Genomic DNA, 22699 nt, shown 5'->3' on the forward strand with positions numbered 1-22699 from the left:
GTACATACACATATACAAGCACACATAACTTCATGTCTAGAAGCATGTCACATACAAATAAAGCAGCTTAGAATATTTATTTCAAAGGGAAAATGTTCTGTAAATAAGTTTTAAAACGAGTGAAGTATTTTGTCACCAGTGTATTCTATAAGAAAAGATGAGAGGGTTGCTGCAAGTTCAAGGCCAGTCAGGGATATTCAGAGATACCCTTATTAGGGAGAGAGAATGGGGGGAGGAATGAAAGAAAGAGAATGTATTATGAATAAAAACGAATTAGAATATACAATAAACAAATACAACTGTATGTTATAAGCATAAAGTGGGTAGGATTAGGCTTGGGTGTTGTGAGGAAAATATTGGGCTCATTCTGAATGAATAGTTCATCCTCTCTTAAGTGCCAAGTGTTCAAAGAATGCAAATGTTAATAAATTACAAGAAAAAAAAAAGAAAAAGAAAACATAAAAAAAAGAAATTACAAGAAACACAGTAGCCTTCAGTTTAAGGAGAAAGTTGGTTTCCCTTTTTGAATTATTGTTTTATTCTGATAAATATGTGTAGAAAGAAAGGATTTATTGCAATATTTAAGTATTTAAATAGAGTCATGATTAACCATTTTACTTCAGTAAAAATAATTTTTCAAAAATAAAAAGACCAAAAATTGGTTGATTTTCCCCAGAAAGTGAGATATTATAGAAATTGTTTTTACTAATATAGACATCAATTGCAGCATTTCTTTCCTATTGGATTTATGGCATGGCTGTTTAATAAATTTCATCACTATGAATTTTATTGATTCAAAAATTTCAATTATTTAAGTCTACCAAATTGAAGTTTAGTCTCCTACAATGTGAGATTGAAAGATAAGATATACAGAGCATTGTCATGCACATAACATCTGTAAACAAAACTCTTTTCAGATTCCACCCTGATATAATGGCCATTCCTGTATCCCTAGCTCTCAGGAAGCAGAGGAATAAAGATCACAAGTGGTAGAGTGTGGTGATATTTTATTTGTGCTGAAATGTGGTGATATTTTATTTGTGCTTTGATAAATAAAGCTTGCCTGGAGAATCAGAGGAAAAAGAAAGCCATTATAAGTAAACAAAGAAATCAGGCAGTGGGAGCACACGTCCTTAATCCTATCACTTAGCAGTCAGGATCTCTGTGTGTTCAAGGCCACACTAGGGAACAGAGCCAGGTGTGGTGGCACATGCCTTAATTCTACAGCACAGCATAGAGACATGGATAGACAGAAAGTAATTTGGAAGTTTCAGAGTTGGTAAGGTAAGTTTGGCTAGTGGCTTTCCCTATTTCCCTGATCTCTCTAAGGCTTTCACCCCTATAATTGGCTCTGTGTTTTTTATTTAATAAGACCATTTGGAAATTCGTCTACAATAGAGTGGGGTGGGCAACTTAGCAAGTGTCCATCTCTTCTAAAACAGAAAGGCTCTGATTTAACTCAGGAATATGCTGCTTACCTTCCATGCATGAGAATACAGCTTCAGCTGTCAGTTAAAATACAAGAAGAAGAAAAGCAGGAGGAGGAGGAGGAGGAGGAGCAGGAGGAGGAGGAGGAGGAGGAGGAGAAAACCTCTGGATAACCTACAATTCATGTACAGTTAGATACTATAGGATTCAGGTTTTTAAATGTAGACACTGTTTCTGGAGATCTTCTTCAGTAAGGGTGCCTGTCCCTCGAATGCTGTCATGTCTACCTTAAACACCATGCCTCCTGAAGTAAGAAAATTCTGTTTCACCCAGCACATGGAAACATATAATCAGAGATCTTAATGGTAGTCTGCCTTTTTAGACTACTTTATCTTTTCAAATTATTCTCTCCTACAATATAATTGCATTGATGGTTGGCATACCATTTCTCAACAAAGTGATGTACTAGTGCTAAGATTGTAATGATTCAAGACTAATACTGATCTCATATTTGTTCACTGACACCTGCTATTTAGGCCCCAAGTAGAATAAAATAAAAATAACAATTATATATGCATTCTACTAATTTCTAGACACTAAGTGATTGAAAAATATAATTAATTTAATGTATTTACAGATGAAAATGAGGCATTAAGAACTTAAGTAGCTTATACAAGGTCATCAAAGTATTAAAAATGGAATCAAGTGGGCTAAAACCTGTGTTCTGAGTTGCTACATATCCTTACTCTCTGAATATATGGAATAGATACTTGTTAAAACAATTAGTAACAGGGCCTTAACTTCTTGAAATGCTACATGATAAAATCTAAGTTAAACTCACTACAAATGAAGTGTGCACTGCAGGTTACAAAATGATTGAATAAAAATAAGGAAGAATATCCTTATATAAATTAAAATTGAAGATAATTCCAAAATAAAATGGAAATTTTAAAATATCCAAGATGGACACTAGATCCAAAAACCTTATGACAGAAGTAAAAATAACTGTGCTGTTGTTTTCTTAAAGATATGTATTAAAGACACTTGGTAAATCAATTGGCTCATCCCATTCTCTGGAAACAAAATATTAGCTCCACAATTTGTTTTATTGAAAGACCTTGAATAAATGGGATGCATATTTGTTTTCAGAGCATCTGAATAAGTCTATTTTCTGACAGTCATCTTCTGAGAGTCCTAAAAGAATTGACAGTATTCATGAAAGTATATGAGCTCACATAAGAAGGAACAAGACCTTGGATGCTTATAAAAGGGAGTTTGTTCAATGCAGAAGCACCCAAGAAAGGAAACAGGTATAAAGAATAAAAACAAATCAAGGATAGAAAAAATGTTCAAATTTGCTCATACTTTCAGGAGTATTGTTGGTCTAATTCACAGGGCATACACTCTAAGATTGCTTCAATTTACAGTGGGAATAAAACTTGTTGGGCTTCTGTGCATGTACAGCTCACAGTTTATGAACTTAGTTATACTTTCTATTCCTTTTAGTCACCTTAGTTAGTGTGCACTTTCAACACAACATGTAGGCATGAGGAGTGTGAAGATACTCAGTAGAGCCAAAGAGAAGGAAAAACTTGTAACTCAAGAGCATCTCTTCCTCTTTTCTCTGCCCATTACTTCCTCTGAGTAAGCCATAAATCTGGTGCACACTGGGATGGAAGTTGAGGATTTGGGCTCTACAGTCCTTCTGGACTCAATAGAATTGATCTTAAAAATATTAGCTACTATTTATATACTAAATCCTCCACCAACCCTCTTCCCAGACCTGCTAAGTGTGCACTGCTAACATCCCACTGTGTAGATGGAAGAATTGAGGATGTAGAGATTGTTTGCAGAGACTGAAGTCTGCTAATTTGCTTCTAAACATATAGATTTAAATATTGCCATATGGAAGAGATTCCCTTTCTGCAAACTGCTGTGCATGGTTGCTTTAATCTGTAACCCCAGCCCTCAAGAGACTGAGGTAGGCATGCTTTGAGTTTCAAGGTAGCCTGGCTTACAATACTGAGACCCAAGATTAAAGGAACAACAACGAACCAACCAACAAACAAACAATAGAAAACATTTTTCAATGCTGCTCTTGATCAGGCTTCAAGACTTAAGGTTTGCAGGCTCTCATCTGTTCCATTCTTGTATCCCAAGGATTTAGTTAAGATGATATGGCTCCAAGCAAAAACAAGTGAGTTCAGTTAAATCACAATTTCTTTCTTCTTTGCTTATCAAAGTGATTTTTTATTAATAACCAGTGAATATCTATTCTGTGCAATATCTGTGGTTGTTTCTTATACATTCTTTTGCTTGTCACCTGATGATCTGCTTGAGATAAGGTCAAAAGTCCTGGTGGGGTGTTCATAGTGGGTTGGAGATTCACAGCATGCAGGACTCCAGTCAAGCTGTTTAGGCTCTTCAGTAAGTTCAACTCTCATCAATTTTACGTGAAGATAGCATTTGACTTGGAGGATTATTGTGATTAAATATTTTTTTAAATGTGTTTTTATTTTATCAATGATCAAAGTATTTAAAAACAGCATGACAGTTAAGAGCATGAATTTGATGGCAAACTATTTGGCCTCAAATAGCAGCTAAAAATTTGGAAAATTAGTTGATGACATTTTGCTTGTTTTCATCCTGCAAAACAAAGATGAAAATATACCTATCTTGTGACTTTATTATGGGCTGAAAATAAGTAATTCACCATGCATTGAGCACAAGATAAGCCCTCCATGCAAATTCTAAATGTTACTAAGAGAATATCTGGTTAATCATACATGCTAGTTTTTGGAATCTGGTAAGCACTGAGGTATGGTTCAGACTTTTCAAGTGAGGTGCCAATGGTTAACACATCATTAAATATGTAACAGTGCCTACAATTTTATGCACTTGTTGAAGACATACTGAGTGAATGAATTAGTATAGTGTAACCTCATAGCCTGCAATGGGATTAGAACTTCAAACTTTCCTGTTGAGAAGTTGACTATTTCTGTCATTAATGGTAGGTACAGTTTTGTAATACAAATTAATATAACCTGCTAACACGTTTTGTACTCTGTTCTCACGTAATGAACAAAATTACAAGTATTTTTTTAATTAGAAGGCTCCCTAATTATTTTTATGAATTTTAGTCACAATTATGGCATTTCTTTTATGCCTTAGTAAGACAGAACTATGAAAAATTATTCAAAGATATTTTGAATCAAATTCAACGTCACACAAGAATATGGTGATTAAATTTCAGTCCTTGTAATTTAAGCTTAAAGCTCTTATCACATAAAGACAGTATTCGGAGATACTTAATTTCTTATCTTTGTTCAATTCAGCATAATCTGAATCCATTTACCTTCAAAGCATTCATTTCTGTATCAACCATAATCCCTTCTCTAGGTTATTTATCCATCTTCAGGCTTAGCTCCATAGATCTGCACAGTAGGAATAATTTTACATGGTACGTGGGATATTGTAAGATACAATAGAAATGGCATATGTGATTATACCCTAACATATATGTATATATGATAACTGCATGTGTACTGAGTTTGCTTGCTCAGGCATTCCTGGAAAACATCAAATAAAGTAGCTAAGCCCAAAGTTCAGAAAGTCACCTCAGTAAATACCCCTAGACATTTTGACAGCTGATTTACAATGCAGGAATGGTGACTTGTTAGAAATATAACTGAAATGAAAATAAAATGCTTGTTAGTTCTAACTACTCTGGGTTGGAAGATGATCTGTACTTAAATTTGATGTTCTGTGCTTAAATTTTTGTAGCTTACTATGAATTTATTTAAAATAATGTTTATTTATCTGGCTTTATCGGCCTACCGTAAGATCTCAAGTTACTGATTTTCCTAAATACATGTCAGTTGACATTATATCACGAAATGAGCAGCTAACTGAAGGTATTGTGCTCTGTAAAATAAGCAGCACCCATGATCGTAGCTCTTACTCAAGTGTTTGTCTCAGGCAGAGTCCTTCAGCTCCCTAAGTCCAAATCCCTACTTTTGTACTTTACACTCAGGCATGACGTGGTGCACATTGAAGGTGTGCTCAATGTTGTCATTAGATTTGAGAACACAAATCCATACACAGAAGACCCCGAGTCTCTGAGAAGCAAAGTTTGATAGAAAGATGCTAATGATAATTACTGAACTTGGAAAGCTTTTGAAAATAAATAGCAGAGGGGCTTCCAGGCTCTCAAGAGAGTCCAAACTTGAAAATCCCTCTTCTTCAATGTGTGTAAAAGAGAATCACTATGGAGTATTTCTAAAAATTTGTTTTTAAAGTAGGATTGAAGTCCCTTCAAGTGTCATCAATATGAAAGGAATATTGCTTATTTCTAATGAAGACTGTATGTATTTTTTACATGGACAAGTGAGGGGATCTTGGAAATAATCATATTTCCATGTACCAAAACCATAAAGTTGCTCCCTGCTGACTTTTAACAAACCACTGGCATGAAAAACTAATGATGGTTGAGCAGAGAAGTGTTTTGTAATTTTCCCAAAGCAATTTATATTATTCTCATTGACTACCTTCCTCTGAGGATCACAAGTTAGGTTTTCTTATCGAATAACTGTAAAAAAAGAAAGGCTGCTCAGATTTGTTTTTAGTATTTAAATATTTCCTGCAGTTTTATCATTTTGAAACATCATGAGAAAGAAAAGCTCCTTCACAATAAATACATGGTTTGTAGCTAACCAGAGGAATGTGGCTTGATGTCTTCCAGTCTGTTGGAGCACGTAGGCCTATGCTCAGTTATTAGTGCCTTTGCTGTACAGTTTACATAGTTACTCCAAACTAATTGATCTTTAATGAGTAGATCATTTTCTGAAAAACAAAAAAAAGCTGTCCAACTTTTCTCTGACACTTAAAGCTTCCTTCACTCTTATACAAAGCACAATCCTAGACACTTTCTCAAGAAACACTTTTACACTCCAATTGTAAAACCTACATTTAATTAAACATATTGTAGGTCACATTCTTAAATTCTGATTGCTGTTGTGGAGAAATCTAAAAGTAATGCTTTTGGTTTAAATACTATGCACACAATCATGACTAAGAGAAGTGAAATTTTGTTGTAAATTCAAATATGAAACCTGGATAGTAATAAAGTTTACTGAAGTTTTATAAACTATACTATATATCTGAAAGTATGTGTTTCCAAAATTGTCTCTTTGTGCTTATTTGTCTTTATTACCTTTAATTGTTCAAGAACAGATTTATTATTTTCTTTCAATTTATAATTTATTTCAGACAAGTTCTTACAATGTAATCTGCACTGAACTATAACACAAAATCTTCAGGCATCAGCTCTCCATTCATGATTATAGGCCATATGCCACATTCTAATAGAGAAACCAAGTGTCCTGATATCAATTTCACCAATCCACAACAAGAAAATACAAGAGCTATCTAGGTGACATTTTTTTTTAAATGTTTCAACTTGGATTTTTAATAGACACTGACTTCAATTTTCAGCCCAAGAGAATTTTTTTTCTAAATTAACTCAATAAATGTGAAAATTTTGTATTGGCTCTTACAATCACCCTTTGGAATTGTAATCAATTTAGAAATCCTCCATTAAATAAACCTTATTCTGGTATATTCATTATTTGATTTAAATAACCAACTGAATTGAAAACTAAAGCATTGAGTAATTTTTTTAAATCTAAAATGCATTACTATAGGTAGAAACCCATAAACTATATCCAAGAGCCCAGAGATACTGTGAATTAGGGAAAATATCTGAATAAATGACAATTAGCATGTGAATTGTACATATAGCACATATATAGCACATATATATATATTGTATTGAATATATGCTATATAGCATATGTTATATATTGCACATATTATATATTATAATGTACATAATCTGATAATTGGTTTTTGACAGTGCATGTTACTGTCAAGCTTTATGCCTATGTTAAAACATTAGTAGAAACCAATTCAACATTCAGCTACTCATTCCAGACATTAGGCAAATGTTCCCACCCCAGTTGCTGGGCACCACTCTCCTGCTTTGTTCATTGTGTGCCATGAGGTGAGCATCCCCCACCATACTGCCTATACTCCGTGAGTTATTTTCCCTGGGACTACTTGATTTAGTTTTCATTATTTAAGTAATTCATTGTTAGGTGAAAGAATTCAACATTAATCAGAAATATCAACTGAAAAAAAAAAACAGGAAAACGGAGTTCAATGTTTTAGGAAGAAAACATTGAAACTTTGAGGGAATTAATTAAATACATAAGCATCAGCAATATTCAAATGCTTTGCAAGAAAGTTTAAGTTCAAATAAAAGTTTAAAAGAGGGGGTTGTAGAATACTATTTTACGGTGTGTTACTTTCGTTTATATTGCATTTGTTTAATTCTGTGATGATGTGTTATTTTGCCTGTCTAAAACACCTGATGGGCTAATAAAAAGCTGAACAGCCAATAGCAAGGCAGGAGAAAGGATAGACAGGGCTAGCAGTCAGAGAGAGGATAAATAGAAGGAGAAATCTGGAGGAAGGAAGATCAAGAAGTGAGAGAGGCAGGAGGAGGGCATATCAGGGGTCAGCTACCCAGCTACATAGCCAGCTCCAGAGTAGAATTAACAGTCAGATTTACAGAAGTAAGAGAATAAGAAAAGCACAGAGGCAAAAGGTAGACAGGATAATTTAACTTAAGGAAAGCTGGCAAGAACCAAGCCAAGCTAAGGCTGGGCATTTATAAATAAGAATAAGTCTCCATGTGATTTATTTGGTAGGTGGGTGGCAGGCCCCCCAAAAGAGCAAAGACCAACTAGCAACAAGAGGGTAGTTGGAAGGATGGATATGATCCCAGGACATTATCTATATACATGAATGGTGTGTCACATGAAGTCAATTAATATTTTAATGTTTTATATAAATAATGCATTAATTTAAATTTAACAAGCACAAAGCAATTATGTAAATACAACTGTGATCACTCCTAAGTTTACCCGCCTTCACTGTGAGTAACTAATCATCTTGTCTATTGGGAGGGCACCTACTTAATACGCTCATCATTATCTAGACATATAGATTCAATATGATCTAACTTCAGGAAATATAATTCTGTATCTTTACAATAGTTTTATGATTCAGTTCCTTTCTTACTGATTATTAGGTGTTATACATTCTGGCCCACATTGCTTTCAAACTTCTTAGTGTTTTGAACCCTTGAATCTAGATAACTGGTGATACTATACTTTCACTATGCAATCTTTTTTTTTGTTTTTTGTTTTTTGTTTTTTGTTTTTTCGAGACAGGGTTTCTCTGTGTAGCTTTGCGCCTCTCCTGGAACTCACTTGGTAGCCCAGGCTGGCCTCGAACTCACAGAGATCCGCCTGGCTCTGCCTCCCGAGTGCTGGGATTAAAGGCGTGCGCCACCACCATCCGGCTCACTATGCAATCTTAATCAGATATAGTTTAATGCGTGCATGCGAACATGTGTGTGTGTATGTGTGTGCACATGCATGCATGTGTGTGTGTGTGCGTGTATGTGCATGATTATATCAAGTTATGTTTTGGGACAGGGTGTCCCTGGCCTGAAACTTGACAACCAGGTTAGGCTGGCTGTCCCGTGACCCCAGGACTCTGCTGGTCTCTTCTTCCCTAGTACTAGAATTACAGTCATGGTGCCCATGCCTACATGTTTTAAATGGGCTCTGGGATTAAACTGAACCTCTCACCCAGGAAAAGCAAATACTTTGTTGGCTGAGCCACTTCCCTGGCTCCAAATTCAAAATTATTTAGCCAATAAAAAAATAAAAGTGTCTACATCATCTCCTTCTTTCCATAACTCACAATTTACTTCTTACATTTTATGACAGTCAGTCTGAATGTTATTTGGGGCACCAAAAGATAGATTTGAAAACCAGGTAAAAGGAGGCTTCCAAATTTGTCATTATAGTTCTGATTTCAACCTGCATATGCCAGGTGTATGTTCTAAAATCCCTCTACCTCGTTTCTGCTATGAGATAACTCAGTTATTTTTTCCTTTGCTCTTTTTCAGCAAAATCTGTACAGATTATCATAAATGGTACATCTATGTCAAGCGATGAAATTTAAGTTTAAAGACAATATTTGTCTTTATTTCCACTGAAACAAAACAAAAACAGCAAAACAATGCTTCCTTTCATATACCATCCTCAGCATTATCTTGTCTTCCCATTGCTTTTGCAGTGTGAAGAGCATTTACTTTTAAAATACTTTATGTTGATAACAGTGGGATCACAGGCAGAGAAGAGAATAATTAAAGGGATGCATGTCAGATCGTTCATGCCCTCACATTAACACTCAGAACAAACTGCTTCTTATTGTAGCAAATGTCAGCACCTTCCTTGATCACCTTCTTCTGGGAAGTGGCTTACTCAGTTTCAAAGGGATATAATAAAAAAAAGAGGTCTGGGGCAGTTTTTAAGCAATGAAAACATCACAGGAGAGTTATGACTAGTTAGAAGGAACCATTACCCTTCAGCTCTGCCTTGTGGAGACCCCAAATACAGAGGGTTGTTTGTGATTCCTGTTATAAGTTAATATGATAGCACACAGGCAAGTTTGTGTTTTCCTTATGGACAAGACTGCATTCCACATTCTCAGCATACTTTCAGAAATCATACCCATCTCTTGGTTTTCTTATTGAAGAAACAATACAAGGAGATGAGATTGAAACCTGCCAAGGGGGCTCAAATAAGAAAAAAATTAACCTTAGGTTCATTTAAGAAATCTTATTATCTACTTTCACAAACTTCTTTGCTTTTGCCTTATAAAGTTAGCAGTGATTGAAAATTAGTGATGCAGACATCTGTACTAATAGTGTATGTTACAATGCCCATTTTGCTATTCTATGACAATGCTTGGCTGCATTGCAAGGAGGTGCAGAAGGCCATGTGCTTATTTTCCTCAGTTAGTGGTAGTCATTTCTCACAGGCATAGAAGTGGTTACACCTCCTGCATTATTTGTGACTCCTCATTAACCCTTCAATTTCTCAGTTCTGCGTTTCTACTAGGCTGTTGAGAAAACAAAATATCTCACAAATACCTTCTTTTAATATTTTTACTTTTAAAATTCTCATTTCTTTTACTTTCTGCTAGTTAAGAGTTCTAATACCAAATCACACTGATGTAATCTTTTCATATTTCTCTGCTATATCTTTCAATGTGAAAACCATGGCTAGCGAATTAACCTGGACATGTGGTCTATGGTGAAAACTGAGAGCTGGCCTGGTTCCCAAGGTCTTGAGTTGTGTCTAAACAGTGTATTGAGGACAAAACGCTCTGTCTGTGAAAGGGTAGCTTTGCCTGCAAATGCTTTGCTTGGCTGCATTGATGAACAAATGACTTGATCACTGTCTGTCAGCCACAGTAGCAGATCAAGGTCATGGATTTAGTAGGCATATGTCTCAAAAGGGATTTAAAGAAAGAAAACCATTTACTGGGGTTTATTTGGCAAGTTAACATAAACTGCAGTGTTATAAATTATAAAATAAATTATAGTTAGAATCCAAGTGAATACAAGCTAGTACATAGTTGTTATATGATTTAGGTGTCTCAAATACCCAAATCTAGATGTTTTCAACATCAAGGAATAATTTTCCAGAGTGCACAATTGTTGCACTATTAACCTGTATATTTTAATTAGCCTTTTAGAGACAATGTTAAGTAATAAACACAAAACTTCATTCTTCATAAGTTTAAAAGGAAATCACACCCAAAGAAAGAGGCTACATTAGAACAGTGATATCTTCATGAGCGAGGTACTGTCACTATTGAAAGTCATACCATTTCTACAGTTAAAATAGTTACATTAATTAAGTTTGATCCCACATACGACATGGAGTGCCAGGGTCACATTCCCCTTTTATTCATAAGTGATCATTTCAGAGGTTGAATCTTTATCTCTGTGCTGAAACTTTACGCTTCTCTATTTCTCTGGAGAGTTGGTGTTCCTAAAACCATTTCAATATCAAGAACATTCTGACTGTGGACGAGCCTAGGGGAATGCATTTAAAACTGTCTTTTTCTAACACTTCCACGTCCCCTTGTTTCTAATGTACACTGTTGAATAATGTTAGAGTGCTTCTTGATAGCTACATTTCTGAGATCCCAAACAAAAGGCAGAGTCACTAAAACCATAAAGATTCTTGTGAATTCTTCAACGAACAAATTGTGCCTGATGTGAACTGACAAGAAACTATTTATAATTGCTTACAGCACAGCAAGCTTATATTTCTTTTTCTGTGGAAATATTAATACATTTTATTCTTACAGCTCAAGACTTAGCAGAAGTGTTACTCCACATATTTGGATAATTTTGAATTCTGAAGTTACTTGCTTGGCCCCAGGCTTTTGAATACAGGGTTAAGAATTTTCTCCTGTTCATATTTCCATCCAGTTCTTACACTGTTTTGCCTTCTACTTGTGTGCCTGGGGTCAGTGAATCTATTTTTTTATTACTTTGCCATAGTGGAGATACTATTTTAACATTTTCCTAGGAAAGCAGTGTTGACTTTAACCCCGATGTGATCATTCATTGTTTTATCCTTCTCCACATTCAGAGTGCGTACCGACATCTCTTTCTACTAAGTGCTTCTAGATGTGTAGAAAGTAATAAACAGGTTTATTGCAACTAAGTGTGTGCGTGTGTTTGCGTGTGTGATGTGCATACTTTCTACAGCATTTATTGCTTCATTTTTATGGATCTGAGTTTCACATCCCTTCCACATTAGAGAAACTTGTACTAATTTCCAGTCTCATTTCCAGCTAAAGTACTTTAAATGACAACCATCCCACCTGTATAATTCCCCAAATACCATCTAACTGTGTCCTTCTGTCTTCATATTCACTTTGAACATACAGGCTCAAGATCTACAAAGTCCACAGTGATTCTGTGGCACCAAAACAGTTTAGCTCTGCATCCATCAATGCCATGGAAATTACTTTTGCTACCAATTCTTTCTCATATATTAATTAGACATGAAATAATGACATGCTCTCACCAAATGTTATCATGACCTATATATATATATATATATATATATATATATATATATATATATATATATAAGTTGATGGTGCTGTGGCCATGAAGAATGATTTAAAAACCCTAAACAAAGGCAATGGTGTCCATGAACTACACTGTGTATGAAAATGTGTCTGGGTAGAGCATTTTTGTTGGATTTATTAAGCAGCTGTAATTAAATTAAATAGTGGCTTCTTTTTTATAGTGACTTGAATGAAAATTTTCTGAATCTTGACTAGGGAAATTGAATTACATCTTATGAAATTTTTATTTTAACTGATAGTCTGTAATAGTAGATGGATTTTAAAGAACCAATTCTTAAGAAAGAAAATGGTTTAGAATGAAAACAATGTGGATAAATTGGAGAATTAAGCCTCAATCATTACATCTGCTCAAAGCTTTTCTTTCTACTGTCTCTAGGTTGCTTATGCTAAACAGTGTTTCTAAGCAGAGTACATTTTTCTATCAGTGATTAATCTCTCTATGGTAATATTTGATCATTTTCTACATAGTACTGGGGAAAATTATCATATTTTCATCCATTTATTCTTACCTGAAACAAACATATTAGTTTATAAAGTCTAGGCCAAAAAAATGTTTGCATTGTAATGAAGAACTATTATGCATTAGATTATATAGTGATGGATTAAAAAATGAAAAGCAAGTTCTTAGTCTTCATCAGAGCTCTGTTGAATCTCCTTCACTTACTCATCAAGGAATATTTCGGAATTTTCTCAACAAATTTGAAAAGTTGTGAGATATGGAAATTAATATAATTTAAAATTTTTATTGTCAGAATTACTATTCGTATTTTAAAGAAGAAATAGATGTAAAATGTTTGTATTTTATTTAAAATTGAGATAATACAGTAAAAGAACTCCAAAGAAAAAAGCCTGTGTAAATTTTTACACCTAATAATATATCTACAGATAATGATGATAGTAAATATAAATTGAACCTTACAAAATGAATCTCATGATTCTTTTTTTTTTTTTTTAACTTATTTTGCAATACAATTCAGTTCTACATATCAGCCACGGATTCCCTTGTTCTCCCCCATCCCGTCCCTCACCTTCCCCCCAACCCCCCCCCCCCCCCCCCCCCCCCGCCATTCCCATCTCCTCCAGGGCAAAGCCTTCCCCACAGACTGAGGTCAACCTGGTAGACTCAGTCCAGGTAGGTCTAGTCCCCTCCTCCCAGGCCGAGCCAAACAATCCTGCATAGGCCCCAGGTTTCAAACAGCCAACTCATGCAATGAGCACAAGATCTGGTCCCACTGCCTGGATGCCTCCCAAACAGATCAAGCCAATCAACTGTCTCACCCATTCAGAGGGCCTGATCCAGTTGGTGACCCCTCAGCCATTGGTTCATAGTTCATGTGTTTCCATTCATTTGGCTATTTGTCCCTGTGCTTTATCCAACCTTGGTCTCAATAATTCTCGCTCATATAAACCCTCCTCATTCTCGCTAATTGGACTCCCAGAGATCCACCCGGGGCCTAGTCATGGATCTCTGCATCCAGATCCCTCAGTAGTTGGATGAGGTTTCTAGCACAACAATTAGGGTGTTTGGCCACCCCATCACCAGAGTAGGTCAGTTCGGGCAGTCTCTCGACCATTGCCAGCAGTCTGTTGTGTGGGTATCTTTGTGGATTTCTGTGGGCCTCTCTAGCACTTTGCTTCTTCCTATTCTCATGTGGTCTTCATTTACCATGGTCTCCTATTCCTTGTTCTCCCTCTCTGTTGTTGATCCAGCTGGGATCTCCCGCTCCCCCAAGCTCTCTTTCCCTCAACCCTCGCCTTTCATTACCCCCACTCATGTCCAGGCTGTTCAACTCTGAGATACCACTTTACGCCTGTCAGAATGGCTAAGATCAAAAACACTGAAGACACCTTATGCTGGAGAGGATGTGGAGCTAGGGGAACTCTCCTCCACTGCTGGTGGGAATGCAAGCTTGTACAACCACTTTGGAAATCAATATGGCGCTTTCTTAGAAAATTGGGAATCAATCTCCCCCAAGATCCAGCTATACCACTCTTGGGCATATACCCAAGAAATGCTCAACCACACCATAAGAGCACTTGTTCAGCTATGTTCATATCAGCATTGTTTGTAATAGCCAGAACATGGAAACAACCCAGATGCCCTTCAACTGAAGAATGGATAAACAAAATGTGGTACATATACACAATGGAATACTACTCAGCAGAGAAAAACAATGGCATCATGAGGTTTGCAGACAAATGGATGGATCTAGAAAAAATCATCCTGAGTGAGGTAACCCAGACTCAGAAAGACAAACATGGTATGTACTCACTCATAGCAGGATACTAGACATGAAACAAGGATGACTTGTCTGCTACTCACATCACCAGGGAGGCTACCTGGAAAACAGGACCCCAAGAAAGACACAGGGATCACCCAATGACAGAGAAATGGAATGATATCTACATGAATCTCATGATTCTTGCATATAGGAAGCCTGTGACTTATGTCAAATAAACTTGTTACTTTGTATGGTAACTTAGAACCTGCCAGGTTTTTGATCTCTTCTCTTGACTCTAGATCTTGCTTGGAAACCTTCCAATGTGAATAGCAGAGGCACATTTATACTAGCCCTCAAATGCAAAACTGTATTAATACTATGTTACCTACTGTGATTTCTGTCCTGATTCTAAAATTTACCTAATTGTTTCCTTCCAATGATCATACCAGCAACTTGATGCTTCAAAAATCAAAAGTCCAGTTTCTGCAATTAGAGAATTGGAAAGACAGTGTTTATTCATACTTCAAGGTTTTATTTCAATAGTAAGGTTTTTGTTTGTTTGTTTATTATAGGAACAATTTGAATGCTCAAATATCTCCTCTAATAAAATAAAGTTATATTTCAGGTTTGGGGAATATTTTTCTAGTTGATATTTGAAGAGTTTTAGTGTCCTTGTGGTGAGTGACTTGTAAAGGTGTTACTAAAATTCTGTATGTGAGTCTCTATATCAAGCTAAAGAAATATTGAGCTTCTTTCTATACAAAGACTGCAATTTTTTAAACTAATTTAGTTACAAGTCACTATCTACAGTAACAAAAAAAATCCTAAGAAAATCACCACTGACCATTGCCAAATATATGCTTCTTTCTAAAAAGATTAGAGATATAAACCTCAGACAGAGAAAATTTTAGTGACAGATTTGCATGACTCATTTTTATGTCTGAATGGAAAGGTTCATTTGTTTTAAGAGATAAGTCCATTTGGGGTTAACTTATATTACAAAGGCTATATTGCTAGAATTTGCTATTCCTTTATTTAAGAATTTACTTTTATTCATGTGTATGTGTGTGTCAGTCATTATTGTGAGTACCCATGGAGGCCGGAAGAGGACATTGAAACACCTAGAACTGGAGTTATAGGTGGTGACTTACAGGAAATGCATTCTGCCAACTGGATGTGGTTGCCCTAGCAGAGCAGCGGGGACTCTTAATGGCTGAGCCACCTCTTGAGCCCCTGCAATGAGTTCATTACATTCTGGCAACAAGGATCTCCCTATTAAGAACTTAACCAGGTTTGAAAGCTTGGATAGGCTCTTCACTGCTTCTAAACTAAATAAAAATTCATTTAGTTTTAGAAAGTTTTCTCTTCAGTAAAAATGGAAAGGACAATGAATAAAAGCTGAAAGTGGTGGCCAGCCAAATCGAAGTTGAAAATGGTCACCAGCCAAAACTTTCAGTAATCTCGGTAGTCACATTTTGAAGTGATGAGCCTTGGAATATTACAATAAAAGAAGGAAGTAAATGTTAACTTTTCAATGTAATTACCATTTGTTAATTATTATGTTTATAAATAATTAATGATTTATAGAGATTTTAGTTATAATTTTAGATCTTTCTGGCACAAATTATAATATATTTTGGAACCAGCAATAAAAATCTAAACTTAATTTGTGGTATGTGTAGAACACACTGTACTGGAGGATTATGACAAGTGTTGTGTTTACTATTAGGCTCTCTGTGGGGTCCACCACACAACATTCACCCTTCATATCATCATTTGATAATCTTTCACGTCTATTGAATTGTGCTGCTTTGCAATCATCAATTTTTGTTGAAGCACAAATCAGGAACATTTTTCACGTTATTGAAGTTTTTTTGCATAGTGTCTGAGTTAGAACACAGAAAAGAGCAATTCCTGATGTACTGCTTATTTAAAAGACAAGCAACAATGTCATCTGCTAAGGACATGGTGCAAGGGAGCCTACTTGATAAGGAGGTGGCTTCATAATGCATGTGCTCTCCTTTTCTCAGAATTCCTATCCAATTTAAATGCTTTCATTTTTAACTATAATTTTTATCTTCTTTGCTTTGCTTTATTTTATATTTAATCTCCTCAAACATCCAAAATAGGAGCTCAACAAACATCCAATATAGGAGTTCAACCTTATTTCTAAAATCAGCTTCTTTAAGTTTTACTTATTTTGCATTTCTGTTCATGTGTTTCATTCATTTCTTCCCCACTTTCTACTGTTAATAATGCTGATATCATTTGCTCCAAAAAAATGTGTTTTATTTCCAGGGCACAGCTTATGGGAATGTTCCTGTACCTTCTCGCAGGCAATGTGAGTCTCTTAACTTTAGCTCTGTGTTGTAAACATGGCTCTGTGTCCTGTGCTGTAGCATGGCATGCTGACTGAGACCAGTGCCCACAGGTCAATATGCAATCTATAGTGTTGTATATTACCTATGATGTATTTGTAGTAAATGGCTCCCTTTGCCTCTTCCTTATCTGTTTGTCATTTTCAAGCTCATTTAAGAAAAGCCGTATTGCAGTACAGCCAAGTACAATAAGACTTCAGTAATGACTCAAAGTCTGGGGCAGAGAAAGTAATTGATGTAATACATTTTTTTTTTAAATTTGGAAACAATGAGAACACTTTCTCTGTTAGTGAATCATAAGTCTTTCATCAACCCTAACTTCCTTTTTTTAATATTCAGAGTTTTCATACCACATAAGTTGTGGTTGAGCCCAAGTTTGAAAGACCCTTCCTAGTGAGTTTACAAAAAGACATCTGCCTTCCAGTGAAAGTACAGCAAAGTGACTTTCTAAATGTTTTCTTTTATTTCTAAGTCAGTACATTAAGAAAATTAAAATTAATCTATAAAATTTTAGTTAGCAACCCCAGATTTTTACACCCTTACACTGCATTTGTCATAAACCCGACTGCAGTACTGATGTCTCTGGTAGCTTGTCTATAATAGTGTGTCACTGAGAAATGTACCTGTAAATTTGCCAGCAGACTTTGAGAAACAGTTGTTCTCATCACCCATCCCGCTCTGCTCTGTCCCTCTACATAGCTTCTATCAGTTGACTTGGTTTTCTGCCTCCATTACCAACCGCTTGAGCTACAAACCTTCATGAATCTAATTATGTCTAACCATATCTGCCAATGCATTCTTTTTAATTTGATGCCTGGGGGGATTGAAAGGAACAGTCCAGTTTGCACAATGTTCATTTTAACCATTTTCAGTTAAAAATACCATTTGATGACATTTACAGGGGAAGATTAATGAATTAATAATAAAACACTGCACATTGTGCTTTTTATAAAGTGACCAAAACAATAAATAAAACTGTACACTTAGTATTTCCTTCATCATAAATTAATTTTGGATGTTTGAAATTTATGAATAAAGTTAAAGTCAAAAAGAACTGTTAGTAAGAATAACTTAGAGATATTAAAATTGACAGAAAGTTAATTGTCATCACAGGTGATAAATTATATTTTTATCTCTCTCCTTTTATTCTTCTATTATCTAAATTTCTAATGTTTATTATAAATAAGACTAATTTTGCCTAGTTATTTTTTGCAGTATTAATTAGTAAGATTGAAACCTAAGGCAAGAAATTCCAGAATATGAGACATATTTTGATTTGTTAAGAAGGAGCAAATCTCTACTCTTTATATAAGTTAAGCACCAAGCATGGAGGCTGCTGTAAAAATAGGATCCAGTCCTGTCTACTGAGGAATCGGCTTCACTATGTCCTGTGAAATCATAAATGTAAATATAATGGTTATTGTAGCTAGAGTTTTCGTGCCTGGCCCAGAGTCAGGACAAATCTCTCTCACCTGCCAGTCCCACAGCCACTCAAACCCGACCAAGTAAACACAGAGACTTATATTGGTTACAAACTGTATGACCGTGGCAGGCTTCTTGCTAACTGTTCTTACAGCTTAAATTAATCCATTTCCATTAATCTATACCTTGCCACATGGCTTGTGGCTTACCGGCATCTTCACATGCTGTTTCTCATCGTGGCAGCTGGCAGTGTCTCTGACTCAGCCTTCCACTTGCCAGCTTTATTCTCCTCCTTGTCCCGCCTACACTTCCTGCCTAGCCAATGGGCAATCAGTGTTTTATTTATTGACCAATCAGAGCAACACATTTGTCATACAGAACATCCCACAGCAGGTTATGAAAGTATTTCTTTTGATTTTATTAAAATCATTCCTTATTTTACAAAATAAAAGGACATAACATGAAAAATTTCATATAGATTTGATTTCAGATCATTGTCTCTAGTTAAGTGAGAATTTACAAAAATCAGAAAAGAGAGTATACATTGTATCTCTAAGGCTGCGGATGCTTAGTTATACGCATATTATTAGTAGGCAGTACTTTGAAATAGACATTGCCTCCTAAACATGTGGTCTGGAATGGTGAGCTTATTAAGCTCTTTAATTTAGAGGCCTGATGATGTTTTCTCAAGTGTGAGTCCTCAGATCTCTGCCTCATAGCAGTGCAGTTCTGTGGTGTCTTACACAGCATATGTAATTGTGGTGATTTTTGAAAACATTGTATAGTAATTATAGTTTATAATACACATGAACATGAGCACTGGCATTCACAGCTTTCCTTCCTTTATCCACTACTACATGTGTCCAGCTAGACCTCTTTCAAATGATTTTGATTCAGTATGTTGACTATATCAGAAAGCAGCTCACACTGTCTTGAAAACATAGATGACAAGATTTTTTTATGTTTGTTTTATTTGATATTAAAAACTTCTTTAATATATGACTGTTAGTTATAATACTGTCCAAATTAAACAATTTTTGCACTGTCCTGAAACACAATCTCGTGAAGAGAGAGATTCCTTGAGAGATTAGGTGACAAGGGCATGAATCTACAGTGAGGGATTCATGACATCATTTTGAGAGGCTGTGTGGGCTTTGTTAACATGCCTACGTATAAATGTCTCCAGTAAATAATGCTCATCAAAGTTAAAAAGAAAAGAAACAGTATTGCTTAATAATTTTTACCTCCAGAGAAAATTCTTGAATGATCATGTCCAAAGGATGAGTCTTAGAAAATTATTTGAATGTTGGTAAAGAGAATACTTTCTAAAAATGAAAAGCATAATTATTTTGTTAAAAATATGAGTAAGGTTCCTGAGAAGGAGCTCCAGGGAATACACTGTTGAAGAAGGGATCAAACTATAAACAAATGGCACTAACCCTGTCCAGATTCTCCTTATGCCTTTCCTAGTACCCACACAGAACAGAAGCCTAAAATACAGGTGCAGCACATAATGTAACCCTCAAGATCTGTGGGAAAAGTTACTGGAGCTTGTTCAAGGAGGAGGAAGAGCCTTTTTGATACTTGGGGAAAAGGACAAGACTACATGTTGGACCCCAGTGTACTACTAACCTCTGGGCAGGTCCCACTTGGGACAGTCAGGTTTTGCTTTGGGACAAAGACTTCATCAAAAAGAGAGTGTTGCCCCTGCTGTGTTTCACAGATTAACTTCTATTGAGTTTCAGGTAATCTTGTAATATGGCTGAGAAAGTTATAAAACTACAGCCACACCTTGGAAGAGATTAAGTATAAATGAAAGGCCTACAGCTAAGGAGGCATTTATAATGAAAAGTCTCAAATCAATTAGCCCTACTGGAAAAGAAAAAAGGTTAGAGACAATGGAAGGAAAGATTACTGCAGTCACCAAAGCAACACCCTCATCACCTACACAAATCACCACATGAATTCCCACACATGACATATGTTTACCTAAATCCCTAATGTCCCGAACATGATAGCTGACATTTCACTGAAGTTTTGTACCTATTGGAAAGATGAGGGAAAAAAAAGACAAAACACAACATTCTGTCACGTGGTAGGTAGAGCAATCAATAGAGTCAGCATTGTGTAGATACTAGAAATATAAGACAAAAGAGTTAAAATGTCATAATTGTGTTTAATTCTTTAATGGAAGAGTGTCAGAAGGAGCACATGTCCACTTTCAGCAGAGAATGATGTAAAATAGAATCAAAAGGAGCCTGAAGATATTAAATGCTCAATAACAAATAGGATGAATATCTGTGATGGTTAATTTCACGGACATATCATAGACATGGAAAGAATTATGAATCTGAATATGGCCTACAGAAATGACCAAGCTGAAAAAACAAAGGGCAAAGGGTGGAATAGGCTTTGGGTAGTCATAGAAAATCGAAGGGCTTTGAAAAATAATCACATGATTTGATTTACTTGTGTTCAGTCTCAGTGAGCATACAGATAGTGCAGAAGAAACACTTGAGATATAATAGCCACAAATAGCACAAACCAAATTATAGATCCAAGAAGATTAAAGGACAAACAACAGAAAACAGAAAAAGAACATAACCTGGAGCATCATACCCAAATTGTTGAAAATCAGAGTAGGAGGGGCTTGAAGGGAGACGCCCCAGTGCTAAAGAAATCCTGCATACAGTAAAACAAAAGAAGATTAGAGAAAGCTTTGGGGGAAAATCTTTACAAAGCATGTTACCATTAAGTTAATTTTTTTTAATGCTAAAGCACTAATAAAAATATCATTTTCACAGTATTTATGTGATTCATTTATCCTTTCTCTTCAGTATTTTTGGTAGATACTTGCTTGTATGTATACTCAGGCATTCCTTTATCAACATGGTTTTACAATGGATGTTAAAAGTTCATGGTGAAGCAGAGATTTTTGAGCCCAACGTGCTACTGATGACAGAAAGGAATTAGCACTATTAAATATCCAGCAATTCATTATCTATTTCATACATCTATCCAGTTTGTACTGCCGTGATGCAACAATTGCCACTTACTCTAAATTAGCATAATAATTTTCTAATCAAGCACATTAAAATGTTGGTACTGATTTTCCTTTGTCAAATGCATAACTAAACTTTTATTAATCAAGAGAATTGCCTATTGTGAAATCATTCTTAAGCAGAATAACACTTAATGATGGAAAATTGAAGCAACAACTGTAGTAGAGAAGAAGTGTGGGGATGACTGGATAGCACATGATGAAACTATTTTATGCTTTTTTTTTCACTTTTTTCTTTAAAATACTTGGTAAGCTGAGTAAGTCAGGCAATAATAAAAGACCGTCTTGGAATTTAATAAATTCTGGAAATTATAATTTTCATCTTTTTAAGAAAGCAAAGATTTTTCCTGATTACTTGTTATTTTATAATTGTTTTACTTTACCTAGTATTAATAAATATTTTAAGGATCCCAAAATGGTGTATTCTACATTTAATAACACTGAAGATGACTGTCAAGATCACTAATAACATAAAAATGATTGTCTAAATGTAGGTAACACATTGAAGACATGTGCTAACAAATATAATTTATATTCATTATGGATTAATTTCATTTAATTTGTTCCGATTCATAAAATAATGAACTATTCAAATGTTCCTAGCAGAGGAATAGAAAACAGTGGTGTGTAGTGGTCAATGGTCTAATAGAATTAGACCTGTTGGTTCGAATTTATCCTTATTAAAGTTAAGTCTTGAGAAGTAAAATTTTTACTCTCTTACTAATGCCCTGGTGTCATTTGAAACATTTTGTTCTTTCATAGTCTGACAAGCTGTCATATCTTCCATGGGTTTATTTTAATTGAAGGATGTATTTTTCATACAATACATTTCTGATCACAATTTCCCTTCCTCTAGCACCTCCCAGAACCTGCCTACATCCCCAATAACCCAACTGCATGCTTTCTCTCTCTCTTTCTTTAGAAAATAAACATATAAGTGAAAAATAAAAGAACCATAAATATTAAAGCAAAATAGAAGCACAGACACACAAATTCCATAAAAACCAAAATTAGAAATCATAATATACAAACAAAAAGTCAGTAAGACAAAAAGGGTCCAAATAAATCAATATGAGATGAAAAGTCTACAAAAG

General features: G+C 35.3%; 1 protein-coding gene across 6 annotated transcripts in view; it reads left to right on the top strand.

Moving 5' to 3' along the window:
• The window catches only part of Ccser1 (coiled-coil serine rich protein 1), a 1140231-nt gene that overhangs the window by 869567 nt on the left and 247965 nt on the right, over positions 1–22699 (top strand). For 4 of the 6 annotated variants that reach the window (XM_052722112.1, XM_052722113.1, XM_052722116.1 and 1 more), the window contains one exon: positions 17043–17085. The exons of the other annotated variants lie outside the window; for them this stretch is intronic. In XM_052722112.1, the coding sequence (XP_052578072.1) occupies positions 17043–17085 (43 nt within the window). The remainder of the gene's footprint in view (positions 1–17042; positions 17086–22699) is intronic. 6 annotated transcript variants of the gene reach the window in all.

The sequence above is a fragment of the Peromyscus californicus genome, unplaced genomic scaffold, assembly GCF_007827085.1.
Source record: "Peromyscus californicus insignis strain IS unplaced genomic scaffold, ASM782708v3 Scaffold_6__1_contigs__length_162567912, whole genome shotgun sequence".
NCBI classification, from domain to species: Eukaryota; Metazoa; Chordata; class Mammalia; order Rodentia; family Cricetidae; genus Peromyscus; species Peromyscus californicus.